The sequence below is a fragment of the Haliotis rufescens genome, unplaced genomic scaffold (genome assembly GCF_023055435.1).
Source record: "Haliotis rufescens isolate VD_foot unplaced genomic scaffold, xgHalRufe1.0.p SCAF_126, whole genome shotgun sequence".
Classification (NCBI taxonomy): domain Eukaryota; kingdom Metazoa; phylum Mollusca; class Gastropoda; order Lepetellida; family Haliotidae; genus Haliotis; species Haliotis rufescens.
Window position 1 is genome coordinate 386,051 of NW_025963809.1, and position 20,769 is coordinate 406,819.

The 20,769-nt window shown below is 43.2% G+C and overlaps 1 protein-coding gene across 2 annotated transcripts in view; it reads right to left on the reverse strand.

Annotated features, from left to right (window-relative positions):
• Window positions 1-18,805: 18,805 nt before the first annotated feature.
• LOC124121993 (tetraspanin-18-like) overlaps window positions 18,806-20,769 on the reverse strand; it is a 34,169-nt gene continuing 32,205 nt past the window's right edge. For both annotated transcript variants that reach the window (XM_046485135.2, XM_046485134.2), the window contains one exon: window positions 18,806-20,291. In XM_046485135.2, the coding sequence (XP_046341091.1) occupies window positions 20,223-20,291 (69 nt within the window). In that variant the 3' untranslated portion in view covers window positions 18,806-20,222. The remainder of the gene's footprint in view (window positions 20,292-20,769) is intronic.

A 20,769-nucleotide genomic window follows, 5' to 3' on the forward strand; every position in this document is an offset into this window, starting at 1 on the left:
TTATAATGGGTCAATGGTGGTTACAGTGGGATAATGGTGGTTAAAATGGGGCAATGGTGGTTACAGTGGGATAATGGTGGTTATAAAGGTTCAATGGTGGTTACAGTGGGATAATGGTGGTTATAATGGGTCAATGGTGGTTACAGTGGGATAATGGTGGTTATAAAGGGTCAATGGTGGTTACAGTGGGGTAATGGTGGTTATAATGGGTCAATGGTGGTTACAGTGGGATAATGGTGGTTATAAAGGGTCAATGGTGGTTACAGTGGGATAATGGTGGTTATAATGGGACAATGGTGGTTACAGTGGGATAATGGTGGTAATAATGGCGCAACGGTGGTTACAGTGGGGTAATGGTGGTTATAATGGGGCAATGGTGGTTACAGTGGGATAATGGTGGTTATAAAGGGTCAATGGTGGTTACAGTGGGATAATGGTGGTTTTAATGAGACAATGGTGGTTACAGTGGGATAATGGTGGTTATAATGGGTCAATGGTGGTCACAGTGGTATAATGGTGGTTATAATGGGGCAATGGTGGTTACAATTGGGTAATGGTGGTGATAATCAGACAATGGTGGTTACAGTGGGATAATGGTGGTTTTAATGAGACAATGGTGGTTACAGTGGGATAATGGTGGTTATAATGGGTCAATGGTGGTCACAGTGGGGTAATGGTGGTTATAATGGGTCAATGGTGGTTACAGTGGGATAATGGTGGTTATAAAGGGTCAATGGTGGTTACAGTGGGATAATGGTGGTTATAATGGGACAATGGTGGTTACAGTGGGATAATGGTGGTTAAAATGGGTCAATGGTGGTTACAGTGGGATAATGGTGGTTAAAATAGGGCAATGGTGGTAACAGTGGGATAATGGTGGTTATAAAGGTTCAATGGTGGTAACAGTGGGATAATGGTGGTTATAATGGGTCAATGGTGGTTACAGTGGGATAATGGTGGTTATAAAGGGTCAATGGTGGTTACAGTGGGGTAATGGTGGTTATAATGGGTCAATGGTGGTTACAGTGGGATAATGGTGGTTATAAAGGGTCAATGGTGGTTACAGTGGGATAATGGTGGTTATAATGGGACAATGGTGGTTACAGTGGGATAATGGTGGTAATAATGGCGCAACGGTGGTTACAGTGTGGTAATGGTGGTTATAATGGGGCAATGGTGGTTACAGTGGGATAATGGTGGTTATAAAGGGTCAATGGTGGTTACAGTGGGGTAATGGTGGTTATAGTCGGACAATGGTGGTTACAGTGGGATAATGGTGGTTTTAATGAGACAATGGTGGTTACAGTGGGATAATGGTGGTTATAATGGGTCAATGGTGGTCACAGTGGTATAATGGTGGTTATAATGGGGCAATGGTGGTTACAATTGGGTAATGGTGGTGATAATCAGACAATGGTGGTTACAGTGGGATAATGGTGGTGATAATGAGACAATGGTGGTTACAGTGGGATAATGGTGGTTATAATGGGTCAATGGTGGTTACAGTGGGCTAATGGTGGTTATAATGGGGCAATGGTGATAACAGTGGGGTAATGGTGGTTATAATGAGACAATGGTGATTACAGTGGGGTATTGGTGGTTATAATGAGACAATGGTGATTACAGTGGGCTAATGGTGGTTATATTGAGACAATGGTGATTACAGTGGGGTATTGGTGGTTATAATGAGACAATGGTGGTTACAGTTGGACAGTGGTGGTAACAGTGATGTAATGCGGATATCTTCTGAAACTCGATTTATTCGTCCTTTCCATTTGTCCTTGTTCAGTATAACACGCTCTCTCTCTCTCTCTCTCTCTCTCTCGCGCGCGCGCTCTCTCTCTCTCTCTCTCTATCTCTGTGTGTCTCAGGTCGGTGTCACATTGAATAATGTGACTAATAAATCAATACCAGCGTTCAAGCTGCCGTCCTGAGTCGCCATCTGGTGTTAAGTACGACAGAGCGAGAGGTGTGGAGGACAGTAGATGCGACGCACGACAAGCAACATTGACTCCCATGTTTCGTTACGCCGTCACAAGGCAGAACACCGGACAAACACTGACTGTATACATCAACACCGGACCAACACTGACTGTATACACCAACACCGGACCAACACTGACTGTATACATCAACACCTGACCAACACTGACTGTATACACCACTACCGGACCAACACTGACTATATACACCAACACCGGACCAACACTGAATATATACACCAACACCGGACCAACACTGAATATATACACCAACACCGGACCAACACTGACTGTATACATCAACACCGGACCAACACTGACTGTATACACCAACACCGGACCAACACTGACTATATACATCAACACCGGACCAACACTGACTGTATACATCAACACCGGACCAACACTGACTGTGTACATCAACACCGGACCAACACTGACTGTGTACATCAACACCGGACCAACACTGACTGTATACATCAACACTGGACAAACACTGACTGTATGCACCAACACCGGACCAACACTGACTGTATACATCAACACTGGACCAACACTGACTGTGTACATCAACACCGGACCAACACTGACTGTGTACATCAACACCGGACCAACACTGACTGTGTACATCAACACTGGACCAACACTGACTGTATACATCAACACCGGACCAACACTGACTGTATACATCAACACTGGACCAACACTGACTGTATACACCAACACTGGACAAACACTGACTGTATGCACCAACACCGGACCAACACTGACTGTATACATCAACACCGGACCAACACTGACTGTATACATCAACACCGGACCAACACTGACTGTATACACCAACACTGGACAAACACTGACTGTATACACCAACACCGGACCAACACTGACTGTATACATCAACACCGGACCAACACTGACTGTATGCATCAACACCGGACCATCACTGACTGTATGCATCAACACCGGACCAACACTGACTGTATTCATCAACACCGGACCAACACTGACTGTATACATCAACACCGGACCAACACTGACTGTATACATCAACACCGGACCAACACTGACTGTATACATCAACACCGGACCAACACTGACTGTATACATCAACACCGGACCAACACTGACTGTATACATCAACACCGGACCAACACTGACTGTATGCACAAACACCGGACCAGCATTCCCCATATCCATCAACATCATTGTTTAACTAATAAAACACTTTTGTGTTTAAGCAACGGTTTGCCGGAAATCAACGTCTATTCGCCGCCCGTATGCAGCAAAGAGGAATGTCGCAACAAGAAGTTGTCATACCTTTTAATGGTCATTGACACACAATGTAGCCTCTTTGAGGACATTATCTACCACTCCCGACTTGCCACGGGACTGTCGTCCACGCATAAAGTCACGTCAATCTAGATTGGTGCATCTACGGAACCGATACGAAACTGCCATATTAACAGCTCGGACAATTCCTGGTTTGATACCATTCAGTTGCAGAAACGTTGAGGGAGCACAAAATCCGACCCCGACGTCCAGCTTTTCGCCCAATTGTGCTTCCACGACACCGCCAGGCACGCCTAACTTGGTGTAGAAAGCATCTGAGGTTCAGAAGACAAGACTTTGACAGTATACTGTTCATAAGGCAGACTACGTTTCATCTGGGCAGCTCTGGTGGTCGTGAAAGGGTCTGCGGGCGTCCAGAAGAACGTTTTGGCGACGCTTGCGTTAAGGGCTGGAAGTGTAATGGTATGATATGGGGTGCCCAACTCATGGGAGAATACTTCTTATCATTGTTAACGACAATTTGAATGGCGTTCGAGATCATGTTCTACCCCTTGTGCAAATGCAGAAACGCGACAACACGTTGCAGCAGGATAGTGCCCTTCCACGTGTTGCACGTGTTGTAAGAGGCAGGATAACATTGCTGTACTGCCATGGCCGGCTATTTCTCCAGACCCCTCTCCAACAGAACATGTCTGGGATGGTACGACGCCTACGACAGGATCAGAACCAGCCGGTAACGCTTTTACTGTTGGCCCAATCTATTGTTGACATTTCGAACAACATCCCACAGGCTGTTTTAAATGATCTGGTATCTACAAAGCGCCGCCAATGCCTCGCCTGTATCAACGCAAATGTTGGCCACACCCGGTATTAACATTGTTAATGGAGTTGTTACACCTACCCTCGTCGTCTCGCGACCGCGTCATACCAAAAGACGTTAAAAGATGGTACTTGTTGTTACCCTGTCTGGCGCTTGGCATTAAGGTGCTAAAACAAGGATTGGTCGGCTCGGAGTCAGTATACTGTGTCTGAGTGGGGTATTCATGTCAAACTGCGGCATGGTATCTCATTGAGCTAGCACTATAAATCGGCATCTGTCCGGGCTAGTACAAGCAGCCACACAAACACACACACGTACATGCACGTCGCTATATAAGTGCAATAATCTTGGACGCGACGTTAAACTCTATTTCACCTCACCTCACCATGTTAAACCTGCACATGTCCAGCTATTTGTCTCACTCATTGGCAGGCCGCTTCACTGAGTACATGTGCAGCCAACCGTAAATACAAGGGCGATCAACTCCTTTTGTCTTGGCACTCTTATTTCTTACCAATAACCGCGAGGAGTTTAGTGTCTATGTAGCAGGCTCATGGTTTGGATTAATGAGACGTGTTTGCTCAGTCGCCAACCACGTCCTTCAGAAACTGGAAATATTTATATTTCAATTGCAAGAACTCGGGGACTTTATTAATGTTGCTTATTAAGAGAATTAAGATAGTCCTGAATTAAGTGAGTGAGTATGGTTTTAAGCCGCTTTTAGCAGTATTCCAGCAATATCACGGCGGGGGTCACTAGAAATGGGCTTCACACATTGTACCCATGTGGGGAATCGAACCCGGGTCTTCGGCGTGACGAGCGAACGCTTTAACCACTAGGCTACCCGACCGCCCCCCTGAATTAAGATAGACTGAAGTTGGGTGCTGGATTATATGATATTAAGCATTGTCCGCAATAGATATTGTGATAGCCTCGGACGTAAACGATTCGAGTCCTTCAGTTTTCGCCTACGTTTCCGAAATTGTATTGAATATTTTACCTGTTAAGTATTCAAATGATAAATTTAATTACATTTCATGTGTGTTTGAGATATCATTATTTATTATTACATACTCGCATTGAGTACAAAACCTCTGCATATTGTAGTTATAAGATCCATTAAATGTATAATATAAATATTACTGTTACAGATTGCTATCAATAGTTTGCTTATTGCGTTATCACCCAAATGCTTATTCTCACGTCAGTTTAAATCTTAAAATACACAGTCATACATCTCTTGAGTATAAAAAAAACTCCATAGCGAAACTCATATGAGGAAAGCACAAAAGTTAAGATGACGCTTTGTGCATACATTTTGTTATAACTGGGTCAAACTGGTTTCCTTATTGGACAATTTACTGCAAGTACAAGGGCCCCCATTATGTGTACTATTCCCAACTTATACAACATGCTATATTTGTATCTATACTTTCACAGACGGTGTGCAAGGCATAGTTATATAGGAATGCAGAAAAAAATGAGAAAAGGTAAAAAGCTATATCAATGCATTATTGGTCGTCATGATGTCATGGATGAGTGATCAACTGTTTCTCCCCGCCTAATAGTACAGTACTGGCATACTAGTTTAAGCACACAAACATACACACATACATACACACACACACACACACACACACACATAGACACACACACACACACACACACACACACACACACACACCAACACACACATAGACACACACACATAGACACACACACATACACAGACACACATACATATACACACACACAGACAGACACACATACAGGCACACACACACATACACACACAGACACACACACATACACACACAGACACACACAGACACACACACAGACACACACACACATACACAGAGAGAGACACACACAGACACACACAATCACACACACACAGACACACACACAGACACACACAGAGATAGAGAGACACACACAGACACACACAATCACACACACAATCATACAATCACACACACAATCTCTCTCTCTCTCACACACACTTACCCAGACACACACACACACACACAATCACACGCCACACATGCACGTCGATAGATAAGTGCAATATTCTTCCACAGAGATATAGCCAGCCCGTGGCATCGACTCACAAACTCAACTACAAAGTTCATAACGTATCATTCATAATACCTTTCTACATGAAACACACGGCTCTGTACCGGTCTGTGTGGTGACAGCGAACAGATCGTCACCATGGGAAAGTAGGTGGGGGTCACAACGAGCTCACACACATACCAATTGAACCCATTTATGGCTGAATATCAATACCCGCCTTATTCAATGGCGTTTACAATATCAAACAATACACTGTTGCAGTGAAAACCAGACCGTGAAACGAAAGCTACAGAAATACTTATGGATTATATGCGCATTAGCATAGAATTCCCCACTAAGATAGGGCGTACAGCATCTGGCAATGTTGCCACCTAGCCAACAGGCTAGTGGTGGTATGTGTTACCTGCATGACACAGTGATACAGACACTAAGACAGGGCGTACAGCATCTGGCCATGTTGCCACCTAGCCAACAGGCTTGTGGTGGTATGTGTTACCTGACTGACACAGTGATACAGGATGTCGATACATAGGGAATACTCACTCACGGTTGCTGCAGTATGACATATGGTCCTGAAGCACATCTATAGTCAGGCATGGAGCACGACACACACACTGTGAGTAGTACTCAGTCGCTAATCACCTGCTCCTAAGTTAAAGCGCGAGTCAGCTGTAACCCAGAACTGTAGTTTTATATTGTACATTCTCCTACACACCTTTAATTTTAGATCAGAAAGGTCTGTCTGACGAAAGCAGGTGTAAATATTTAATATTGATATGATCTTGGGTGGCGTGCAGCGATTCAGTATGTAACTAATGACTATTTAGAATGGACTGTCTGTCAACACTGACACTTTGAAACCATGTTTTATTGTAATGCAGAAGGTTCATCATATTTACTATGCTGTCATGAGTTATGATGTTTAATGTAAATCCTACAAGCAGGTTCTCTGAGATTTAGCGTCTTGTCGTTTGGTTGGGGGATTGTCGTCTACCCCTCGTTCGTGCTGCCCCTTCTCTTTCTCACTTTCACCCCCCGGGCGGTTACATTTGACAATGGTGGTTACAGTGGACAATGGTGGTTACAACGGACAATGATGGTTACAATGGACACTGTTGGTTACAGTGGACAATGATGGCTAAAATGGACAATGGTGGTTACAACGGACACTGGTGGTTACATTTGACAATGGTGGTTACAGTGGGACAATGGTGGTTACAGTGGGACAATGGTGGTTACAGTAAACAATGATGGTTACAGTGGACAATGGTGGTTACAGTGGACAATGGTGGTTACAATGGACACTGGTGGTTACAGTGGACAATGATGGTTACAATGGACAATGGTGGTTACAGTGGGACAATGGTGGTTACAGTGGACAATGGGGGTTACAGTGGGACAATGGTGGTTACAGTGGACAATGGGGGTTACAGTAGACAATGGAGGGTACAGTAGACAATGGTGGTTACAGTGGACAATGGTGGTTACAGTGGACAATGGTGGTAACAGTGGACAATGGTGGTTATAGTAGACAATGGTGGTTATAGTAGACAATGGTGGTTATAGTAGACAATGGTGGTTATAGTGGACAATGATGGTTACAACGGACACTGGTGATTACAGTGGACAATGATGGTTACAATGGACACTGGTGGTAACAGTGGGCAATGGTGGTAACAGTGGACAATGGTGGTTACAGTGGGACAATGGTGGTTACAGTGGGCCAGTGGTGGTTACAGTGGGACAATGGTGGTTATAATAGACAATGGTGGTTACAGTGGGACAATGGTGGTAACAGTGGGCAATGGTGGTTACAGTGGGTAATGGTGGTTACAGTGGACAATGGTGGTTACAGTGGGACAATGGTGGTTACAGTGGACAATGGTGGTTACAGTGGACAATGGTGGTTACAGTGGACAATGGTGGTTACAGTGGGCCAGTGGTGGTTACAGTGGGGCAATGGTGGTTACAGTGGACAATGGTGGTTACAGTGGACAATGGTGGTTACAGTGGGCAATGGTGGTTACAGTGGACAATGGTGGTTACAGTGGGGCAATGGTGGTTACAGTGGACGATGGTGGTTACAGTGGACAGTGGTGGTTACAGTGGACAATGGGGGTTACAGTGGACGATGGTGGTTACAGTGGACAGTGGTGGTTACAGTGGGGCAATGGTGGTTACAGTGGACGATGGTGGTTACAGTGGACAGTGGTGGTTACAGTGGGGCAATGGTGGTTACAGTGGACGATGGTGGTTACAGTGGACAATGGTGGTTAGAGTGGGACAATGATGGTTAGGTGGACAATGATGGTTACAGTGGGACAGTGGTGGTTACAGTGGGGCAATGGTGGTTACAGTGGACGATGGTGGTTACAGTGGACAGTGGTGGTTACAGTGGGGCAATGGTGGTTACAGTGGGACAGTGGTGGTTACAGTGGGGCAATGGTGGTTATAGTGGACAAAGGTGGTTACAGTGGGACAATGGTGGTTACAGTGGGACAATAGTGGTTATGTGGACAATGGTGGTTACAGTGGGACAGTGGTAGTTACAGTGGACAATGGTGGTTACAGTGGACAATGGTGGTTACAACGGACACTGGTGGTTACAGTTGGACAGTGGTGGTTACAGTGGATAGTGGTGGTAACAGTGGACAATGGTGGTTACAACGGACAATGGTGGTCACAGTGGGACAATTGTGCTTACAGTGGACAGTGGTGGTTACAGTGGACAATGGTGGTTACAACGGACAATGGTGGTTAGTGTTGGACAGTGGTGGTTACAATGGGACAATGGTGGTTACAGTGGGACAATGGTGGTTACAACGGACACTTGTGGTTACAGTTGGACAATGGTGGTTACAGTGGGACAATGGTGGTTACATCGGACAATGGTGGTTACAGTGGGATAATGGTGGTTACAGTGGACAATGGTGGTTACAGTGGACAATGGTGGTTACAACGGACAATGGTGGTTAGTGTTGGACAGTGGTGGTTACAGTGGGACAATGATGGTGATAATGGTACAATGGTGGTTCAAGTGGGGCAATGGTGGTTACAGTGGGACAATGGTGGTTACAGTCGGACAATGGTGGTTAGGTGGACAATGGTTGTTACAGTGGGACAATGGTGGTTACAGTGGGACAGTGGTGGTTGCAGTGGGACAGTGGTGGTAACAGTTGGACAATGGTGGTTACAGTGGGACAATGGTGGTTAGGTGGACAATGGTGGTTACAGTGGGGCAATGGTGGTTACAGTGGGACAATGGTGGTTATAGTGGGACAATGGTGGTTACAGTGGGGCAATGGTGGTTACAGTGGGTCAGTGGTGGTTACACAGGGACAATGGTGGTTACAGTGGGACAATGATGGTGATAATTGGACAATGGTGGTTACAGTGGGGCAATGGTGGTTTTAGTTGGACAATGGTGGTTACAGTAGACAATGGTGGTTACAGTGGGACAATGGTGGTTACAGTGGGACAATGATGGTTACAGTAGACATTGGTGATTACAGTGGGACAATGGTGGCTATAGATGGACAATGGTGGTTACAGTGGGACAGTGGTGGCGACAGTGTGATAATGGTGGCTAGTTCAGTTGAATTTAAAGTCAGCAGTTTGTTTTGGAAGAATATGTAGACCACGTGAAATGTGCTTCAGTACATGTTTCCTCTGTAATACAACTGAGCCTTCATTGGTGGCCATGGTCTTGCTATGTACTGAGTGACTACAGGGAAATCTGGATTCGTAGTCACGTGATAAGATTATACGCTATCAGCGAAACGCGCTTTTTTCAGTCGAGCGAAACAGTTTTAGCATTAAACATTATTGTACAGTGCAATAACAGCGATAAACCCTTCATGTGGAATCTCTGCTAAACATCGAGTCGATTGTGCGATTTCGATCATATAATAAATATGTATTTATTAATTACTATCATCAAGTGATGATACCAGGTGTACAAATCTCGCCAAAGTGTCGCTAAACGAGAACTGTTTCATTTCTACGTACAGCGCATTGATGTTCAGTGTGTACATTCCACATGTCAGACTCATAACCATATTTTCATAAATGATCTGAAATATGGGACATTTTACATTTAGCACACTATTTTTTCGTGTTTTTTCATACATTGCATTGTCGAGCATTTCACAGAAACGGGTGATTTCTTTCCTTTCTCCTGTGGTTTCAATAGCATTTGTTGTTTTTTAATTCCCTTTACCTTTTTAAGATATAGTTTTTATAGCCTTTTTTTCTGAATCAAAGTGACGGGCAAAAGAAAGAAGACACTTGAAACTTCACACTTCACTCTGCTCATTACTGTGTACTGTGAAAATGCGACGTTCCTTGTGACGTCATGTACACGTCACATGTTGTGAGATGCTCAGTGATATGATGTTTGTAATATCGCTTATAAATTAAAAAAAAAAAAATCATGATGTTTAATCGGTGTCCTCCCATTAGTCAAGCGGGTAAAATATACCTATGTGATTGATTGCACCAATATAAATTACCTTTCATCCCTTGTGTAAAGTGGAATGATCCCCTGTAATTACCTGATCCCTCTTGTGTAAAGTGGAATGATCTCCTGTGATTACCTGATACCTCTTGTGTAAAGTGGTATGATCCACTGTGATTACCTGATACCTCTTGTGTAAAGTGGAATGATCCACTGTGATTACCTCGTATCCCTTGTGTAAAGTGGAATGATCCACTGTGCTTACCCCGTACCTCTTGTGTAAAGTGGAATGATCCCCTATGATTACCCCGTATCCCTTGTGTAAAGTGGAATGATCCCCTGTGATTACCTCGTATCCCTTGTGTAAAGTGGAATGATTCACTGTGATTACCTGATACCTCTTGTGTAAAATAGAATGATCCACTGTGATTACCACATATCTCTTGTGTAAAGTAGAATGATCCCCTGTGATTACCTGATACCTCTTGTGTAAAATGGTATGATCCACATGTAACGCTGAGCAGTCCAACTTCCGATCACGATGACCAGTGGTGTTCTCTCCTGCCCAAAAACTGCTCCCCACACAGTAACATCCCCTCCACCTTACGGCACGCCCTGAACGCCACTTGCCGCCGTTCGGTAGATTAGCTCATTATCTTCCATCAGCTCTGAAAAGACAGCACCGCCATTCATCAATGTAGACGACTCTCTGCTGGTCACGTTGCTACCAAGACGTTAAAAGATGGTACTTGTTGTTACCCTGTCTGGCGCTCGGCATTAAGGGGCTAAAACAAGGACTGGTCTGCTCGGAGTCAGTATACTGTGTCTGAGTGGGATATTCATGTTAAACTGCGGCATGGTATCTCAGTGAGCTAGCACTATAAATCGGCATCAGTCCGGACTAGTACAAGCAGCCACACAAACACACACACATACATGCACGTCGCTATATAAGTGCAATAATCTTGGACGCGACGTTAAACCCCATTTCACCTCACCTCACCTCATACTTGTACGCAAGTAGAGGTCTCCATTGTGTGTAGTTACCTTTTCGTGGTCTGCCTGTTCGTGGCCTGCCTGATATCTCCCCGATCTGTATGAAACTTTGCATCATGATAGTTACAGCAACACGGGAGCAACCAAACTTTCTACCAATATGGGCATGGGTGGCCCCCTTCTGGATCATACCCAGATCCCGCTCGAGTTGTTCGGGTGTCCGTCGTGGCGTTTCTGTGGTGGTTTTTAATCAGTGTGAGTGTCTGACGTGTCTTCCGTCTCATATATTTTCACTTATTCCACGTATAGTTTCGGCTGCCCAAGATGCACGTGTTATTCACTTTTTCACACAATGAACATGCCACGGACATGTATTACTTTCTGCATTGAGCATTGTTGAGTTTCGACGATGTGTCTTGCATTGATTTAGTTTGCACTTGTGCTTTTTAAGGAAGAGAATATATTTATGTCAACTTCTTTATTATGAGGAACACAACGTTTCGGAGTATATGCTTACTCCTTCATCAGGTGAATGAATGCCATGAGGCAGATAGCATATATATCTTGTGTTCCTCATGATAAAGAAGTTGACATCGATATATTCTCTTCCTTATGTGATTCACTTCTAAATGCCTTTCAAAGACCTTGTGTTTTTTAGGTTTTGCAATTTCATTTTTGAAGTTGTAAAGTTTCTTTGGCCGTCAGTTAGAAACATAACTAGATACCCAAGACAGTATGACGATAGACAGTCAGTTCTTAACTTAGATCACTATTGTCTCATTAAATATTGAACAAATGCTTACCATATCACGTAACCCTAAACCACGTAGGTTTGTAAGGGGTTGTATTAATCGTATATAATTGTACTTACTTACGTACTTACGTATTTACTAACTTACCTACTTACTTACTTAAAAACTAATTTACTACCTTACCTGGTAGATGTTTGTCATCGTATCCCAATTCGCGTAGATCGATGCTCATGATATCAATCACTGGATTGTCTGGTCCAGACTCGATCATTTACAGACCGCCGTTACATACCTGGAATATTGCTGACTATGGCGTTAAACAACAAACAAACAATCAAACCATCACCCAGACAATGCGCTTAACTAGACTTGTTAAGGTGAGGGAGTTACGACAGGTCGCTGTGACCGATTTCAGAATGACTCGTTTAAGAAAGAATTCGTGTCACGATAGTGTCTGTTTGATTGCCTACCATATCACTTCTGTAGTGATTGGAAACGCAGCTGTTACAGCTGTAATATATGGGACAGTTATCGATCTGTGGAGCACAGCATCTGAAGCCAAGATGTTCGATATTTAACAGCATCTGTTACATAAAGTCAACCGCTACGATACACTAACAGTCGGTAATATATTTAAGTTAATGTTTGGACTCTAATTCTTAGTTTTAAAAGCTTTGTTTAACAACCATGGAAATAACTCATTAACAAAGTTGACACAATCTGTGGTTTGAAAGATAGATAGACCTTTTAAATAAATAAATTGCAAAGTTAAAATCAAAGCTCCCTACATTTGGTTTGCAAAAAAGTATAGTCAAACAGTGTACTGTGATTAGAAACAAACGTATGTTCAACTCATCTCATACAGACCCGGTACCTAGTGTGTCCTATTTACCCCGTACCTATTGTGTCATACATACCCGGTACCTATTGTGTCATACATAACCGGTACCTATTGTGTCATACATAACCAGTGCCTATTGTGTCATACATACCCGGTACCTATTGTGTCATACATACCCGGTACCTATTGTGTCATACAGACCCCGTACCTATTGTGTCATACAAACCCCGTACCTATTTTGTCATACATACCCAGTACCTATTGTGTCATACATACCCGGTACCTATTGTTTCATACATACCCGGTACCTATTGTGTCATACATACCCGGTACCTAGTGTGTCATATATACCCGGTACCTATTGTGTCATACATACCCGGTACCTATTGTGTCATACATACCCGGTACCTATTGTGTCATACATACCAAGTACCTATTGTGTCATACATACCCAGTACCTATTGTGTCATACATACCCAGTACCTATTGTGTCATATATACCCGGTACCTATTGTGTCATACATACTCGGTACCTATTGTGGCATATATACCCGGTACCTATTGTGTCATATATACCCGGTACCTATTGTGGCATATATACCCGGTACCCATTGTGTCCTATATACCCGGTACCTATTGTGTGATACATACCCGGTACCTATTGTGTCATATATACCCGGTACCTATTGTTTCATATGTACCCGGTACCTATTGTGTTACGTTGGGGGTTTCAGATACGTATGTAGTCAGCACAAAGCTGCCGTCACCATATTACTTCTCGAATGTCCAATACACACAACAGTCTCGCTGTCATATATACCAAGCTGGCAATAACAATATATTTATCCAAAATGTATCTACCTTATTAACTTTACAGCTGTTCAGAGTCAATGCTTCTGGCATTGTTATATTGCATCTTGAATAAACTGATCTACTCTGCTGCTGTAGTTTCAATGCCAGGTGTGTAAGGTGAGCTTTTGAGTGAGCTTGCTTTGTTGTTGGTTTATTTCCTAATTTCCAAATTAAGTGAGTAAAGTTTTACGCCGTCGTTTGCAATATTGCAGCAATGTTCTAAAGGCAAGTTTTCCTCCCAAATAAAAAGAACTTTGTTCGAGTTGTTTTTAACTGACAATAGTCATATTTTACCCTAAGGTAAACGACATAACCATCGTAGGTACAAAAACGTGTTGTTTTTTTTTAACGATGCTCTCAACAACAGTCCTGCTATAGAACGTCAGTCAGACAATCCAGTGATTGATATATGAAATGCATTAACTTAGTTAGCAGCGAGTCTGACCACCCGATCCCGTTTGTCGCCTCTTTTGATATGTATTGGTTGCCAGAAATTGAGCTCATTGCATAAGACACAGTCAATTTGACATACTGCTATACCGCTCCAAAACTTCGGGACTCATTGAGGTGTAGTATTGGCTTTACTATTGAAGTTACGTCAACATTTTCAACGTTAATTTCCTGTTTCTTAAATTTATTTTTTTGTCATTTCTTAATAAAACAAGAACACACATTGTCATTCAGAAAGTGGTCAAATGTAGCAAAGGTTATATATGGGATAACGCTTTCTTAGTAAAGTAGAAGTTCTCGTACTTTTATTGGTTGAGTCCCATCTGCCAATTTACACCTGTCAGAGGGGTACACAAAGTATGTGATCTAGACTACCAGTTGTCGGATTTTCCTTTTTGTGGAAGCCTCGGTAGCCGAGTGGGTTAGATCGCTGAGTTTCTGTTAGCTGGCGATAATGTGCCTCACTCTGGCAGTATGGGATTCAAGCCAAAACAGTACGAGTGAGTGAGTGAGTGAGTGAGTGAGTGAGTGAGTGAGTGAGTGAGGTTTTACGCCTCTTTTAGCAATATTCCAGCAATATCACTGCGGGGAACACCAGAAATGGGCTTCACACATTGTATCCATGTGGGGAATCGAACCCGGGTCTTCGGCGTGACGAGCGAACGCTTTAACCACCAGACTACTCCACCTACCCCAAAACTGTACAAGAATCTGTACTAAGAAAGTGTTATCCCTGACATAACATTTGTTAATAAAATAAGTTGCTTACATCATACAATGCAATTTTGAAAAACACATTATTTAGATGCTAGTGATTAAATGGGGTATCTTCTCCGTGTTCCAGGTACCGGACAGTACTCTACTGGTGGTGGACAAAACGAATCTCCGCATCCTGGACAAATGTAGAAGGGAGATAACTCTGTGTCTACTCCGACTGCTGACAGTTATTGTTGGGATTCTTATAGTGTTGTTTCTGTTGGACATCCTGCTGACGCTGAAGTACGCCTTGGATGTATTCGCCATGGAAGTAGACAACAGTCCTGCTCTCCAAGACGTCCGACCACCGTTAATGTTTCCCACCTTGAGGATAGTCAGAGCTTATATCTGGAATAAGTTATAATTCGCCTAGTTGACATGTGAAACCTGGAACATAACTCATTTCCACACCCTTGAATCAAATCTGGGTGGCAGGTGAAACGTGGGATATATAACTCATTTCCACACACGTGGATCACGTCTGGGTGACAGGTGAAACGTGTGATGTATAACTCATTTCTACACCAGTGGATCACGTCTGGGTGACAGGTGAAACGTAGGATATATAACTCATTTCAACACACGTGGATCACGTCTGGGTGACAGGTGAAACGTGTGATGTATAACTCATTTCTACACCAGTGGATCACGTCTGGGTGACAGGTGAAACGTAGGATATATAACTCATTTCAACACACGTGGATCAGGTCTGCATGGCAGGTGAAACATGGAATACATAACACATTTCCACACACGTGGATCACGTCTGCGTGACGGGTGAATATGAATATTTAACTCATTTCCACACACGTGGAGCACGTCTGCGTGACAGGTGAATCATATACCTCATTTCCACACACGTGGATCACGTCTGCGTGACAGGTGAACATGAATATTTAACTCATTTCCACACACGTGGAGCACGTCTGCGTGACAGGTGAATCATATACCTCATTTCCACACACGTGGATCACGTCTGCGTGACAGGTGAACATGAATATTTAACTCATTTCCACACACGTGGAGCACGTCTGCGTGACAGGTGAATCATATACCTCATTTCCACACACGTGGATCACGTCTGCGTGACAGGTGAACATGAATATTTAACTCATTTCAACACACGTGGAGCACGTCTGCGTGACAGGTGAATCATATACCTCATTTCCACACAAGTGAATCACGTCTAGGTGGCAAGTGAAACACGGACATGTGCAGAATGGGTCGAATGTTATTTTTTGAAACACTTCTCTGTGACATGTGGAAAGGGGAATTATTACTTGTTCTCACATTAACGTCAAGCAAGCCTCGATGACCTGAGGAAGTGGTGCAACATATTTTTGTTTTCACAGACTACTATGACTGAAGCTTCAATGACATGCCTGTAGTTACTTGAGATGAAGCGTGTCCACTCAAGAATTGTGTTGATACTTGTGGAGAGTTTATCTTTGAGAGACGGAGAATTAACAAGGACTTACAGAAGTGTACATACACTGTCACGAAGACATGATTCAACACAGTCATATTCACAAATCGGTTTTAAGCCTGCGTTTTCATATTTCAGTTCAGATACACGTGTGTTTATGATTTCTGCACACGTAGTGTTGACACGGTGTGAGGTGCAGGGTGTACTGAGGATGCTGCTGCTGCTGCTGTATATTTTGGTTAACATTTGGACCGCTGGTGGAAGGTTTGGAATGAAGATTCAGTGTACCCACTATTTAGCCCCGCGCGACATGCTACTTTACAGAAGCTGTTCAATGCGATACGCTGTGGGTTCCAGTGTAGGTTCCAGACTCGGGACCCGTGAAGATTCCGGGGTAGAATAGGTCTTCAGCAACCCATGCGTGCCGTAAAAGGTGACTATGCTTGTCGTAAAAGTCGACTAACGGGATCGGGTGGTCAGGCTCGCTGACTTGGTTGATGCATGTCATCGATCCCAATTGCGTGGATCGATGCTCATGACATTAATCAGTGGATTGTCTGGTCAAGATTCGATTATTTACAGACCGCCGTCGTAGAGCTGGAATATTGCTGAGTGCGGCGTAAAACAACAAACCAACCAACCAGCCAATCCAGACTCAGCACTACATGAAGCACTCATAAAATATCACCTGGTATACCGGCGTGTGCTGTTCCTTTTGTGTTCGGACCACCCCCTCCCCATCCACACCCAAAGCCTAACCCACCCACACCCCTTTCACCCCCCTTCCCTTCCCCAACCCACACCCTCCCAACACCGCATACAACCAATCACCTCGAACATACATGCTCAAGACGTTTGTCAAATGTTTCATGATGTTATGTTTTATTTTTGTTAAAAAATATTTGTTCGGATTGATGATAAATTGTTTTTTGCATATTTTGCGGGATTATTGTCAACCACTGAATATATTGGTGACTCAATACCTGGTAAATAAAATGAATTCCTTGGACATTTGTCATGGTTGTCCAATGGTTGTCCAAACACTGAGGGGAAAAAGAAAGTATACCGAGTTGGTTCTTTCGTGTAACTGAACATTGAAAGAACTGTTGTTCACGTTGGCTGTCTCCATTTAACCATCACTCATTCCTGCGACAGTAAAAATCTGTGGTTGGATTTTTTTTTTGTAAACATATATTGGTTCAACGAAGATGGGTAAACAATGAATTTGATCCCACGCGACCCCTACCATGTTTGACATTTTGTAAATTTGTGCCGAAAAGGGTAAATTTACTTTTTTGATAGGCATTACTCAGAATTTGATAACATTACAGTATTAAAGAAGTTTTTATCCATAAATTGTGTCTACTTTGTCAGCATATTTATTGATTTTTAAAGATAACACGTCAAACATGCCCATCAACAGGTGTGTGTTAGGCGACTTTCTTTTATTATGTTTAAAAGTTTTAAATCAAATTATGTTTTACAAAATATAACAACATAGAGGTTTTGTTTGAGTGCTGACTTAGCGAATGTACCGTCCATGTTTTGGAAATAATATCGCCAACTGACGATATTTTCAAATGAAAATCAAACACATGATAACATCAACTGAGATGTATAGTTTCTTTTCCCCCTCAGTATAGATATAAATGGACCACGTGTATGTGCATCTTTCTATGGCTCTGTGTTTGAATGTACGTTTGTGAGAGCGTTAAGTTTGTTCGTTTGTTTTCGTGAGTCAGTTTGTACATGTTTACACGTGTGTTCACAGCCTTGCACGTGTATAACTGTGTGATGTCAGTTTGCGCGTGAGTTTGTACTCGTAAGTATGTGTTTACGTTTGCTCCAAAGTGCATTTTTCGCTTTTGCACGTGTGTTTGTAAGTGTGTTTAGAGGTGTATATTTACATGTGTGTTAGTGTATGTTTACACGTGTGTTCGTAAGTGTATGTTTACATGTGTGTTAGTAAGTGTATGTTTACATGTGTGTTACATCAGTCAACAGATTCGGAGGTGCCAGCCTTAGTCACCGAGACCAATGGGGAGGCGGACAACTTGGTACTTGGGATGGGAATACATGAAACAAACAAACAAACAAACTAGTGATGATCAAACAGCATATAAACTCTTATTTCTTTTATTTGCGAAACACACAAACATGGCGAGGTTGTGTAAAGACTGCTAGTTAACAACGATAGTGTGTCCTGAATACACACTGCTTTTCAGAAAGTGGTCAAATGTAACAGATGCTTCGGCCCTGGGAGCCGTGAGATTTAACACTTGTCAGAGGGGTACACAAAGTAAATGTTCTAGACTACAAGTTGTCCGACTTCTAGGCCCTGGGAGCCGTGCCAATTAACACTTGTCAGAGGGGTACACAAAGTAAATGTTCTAGACTACAAGTTGTCCGACTTCCAGGCCCTGGGAGCCGTGAGATTTAACACTTGTCAGAGGGGTACACAAAGTAAATGTTTTAGACTACAAGTTGTCCGACTTCTAGGCCCTGGGAGCCGTGAGATTTAACACTTGTCAGAGGGGTACACAAAGTAAATGTTCTAGACTACAAGTTGTCCGACTTCTAGGCCCTGGGAGCCGTGAGATTTAACACTTGTCAGAGGGGTACACAAAGTAAATGTTCTAGACTACCATTTGTCCGACTTCTATTTTGTGGAAGCCTCGGTGGCTGAGTGGGTTAGATGTTAACACTTGTCAGAGGGGTACACAAAGTAAATGTTCTAGACTACCATTTGTCCGACTTCTATTTTGTGGAAGCCTCGGTGGCCGAGTGGGTTAGATCAGTAACTTTGTGTGCTGGCGATCAGGTGCCAACCCAAAGAAGTACTTTGTACTTTACTGACAAAATGTTATCCAAAATATAACATTTGTTAAATATTGCGTTCGCAAATCTGCTAGCCACACCAATGTCCTTGAAATTTGGTTTGATTTTATTTCAATTAAAACACGTACATTTATGCGCATTTACTGTTCTTATTAACCTCTTAATTTTACAGTTTATGGTGTTGAAATCTGTTAATTATATGAACAGACGAAATGAGATTGTATGGGAAAAGTGTGTTAATTTTTTCTTTAAGTTCATTTGTAATAACATGACTCTAAGATACGATTAATTTGAATAATTGGCGTCCGAATTAAGGGGTATCATAAATAGTCTTGTCCTTGATTACGGTCGTCCTAAATAACAGGTGTCTTAGCTGACATCACAACGCAAAGTTACTGGATTTCAATATAAACCTGTTAGGATCCACTCGAAATTAAACATGCCAACCAGTGGATATGTAAATGTTCACAAAATAAACCCTGAGTGACACATGTGGACGAATCATAATAATACCATGCTCTCTTTAGAAAATTATAACTTTGTTGTATTTACAGTTAGCCGTTGAATATCCGTTCATTCCAAGGGGGTCTTGGCAAATAGCGTTTTATCACACATAATTGTTGGCATCGGTGGCCAATTCGTGCCTTTCCGTGTAGTGCCCCCTCTTGCGTATAAGGGGGTCTATATGGGGGAGATCTTCTTGTCTCCTATGTCTTTGGTCAACACGATTGCGAATATCACTTGCACTATCTGAAAAGAACATAAACAAGCTACGTACATTGTAGACAACAAAATGCGGTGCTTGCGTTGGAGAAAACAACAAAACACGGTACATGCATTCCGTCACGGTGCCCAGAGCCCATGTCAGGGTGCACGGAGCCTAGACCACGGTGGAGGTAGGTAATGTCACACTGCACGGAACTACTGTCACGGTGCCCAGAGCTACTGTCACACTGCGCGGGACTACCATCACTGTGCACGCAGCTACTGTCACTGTGCACGGAGCTACTGTTACACTACACAGAGTTACTGTCACACTGGGGGGAGCTACTGGCACAGTGCACGGAGCTACTGTTACACTGCACGGGACTACCATCACAGTGCACGGAGCTACTGTCACACTACACTGAGTTACTGTCACACTGCACGGAACTACTGTCATGGTGCATAGAGCCTAGACCATGGTGGACCGAGCTACTGTCACGGTGCACGGAGTTACTGACACTGT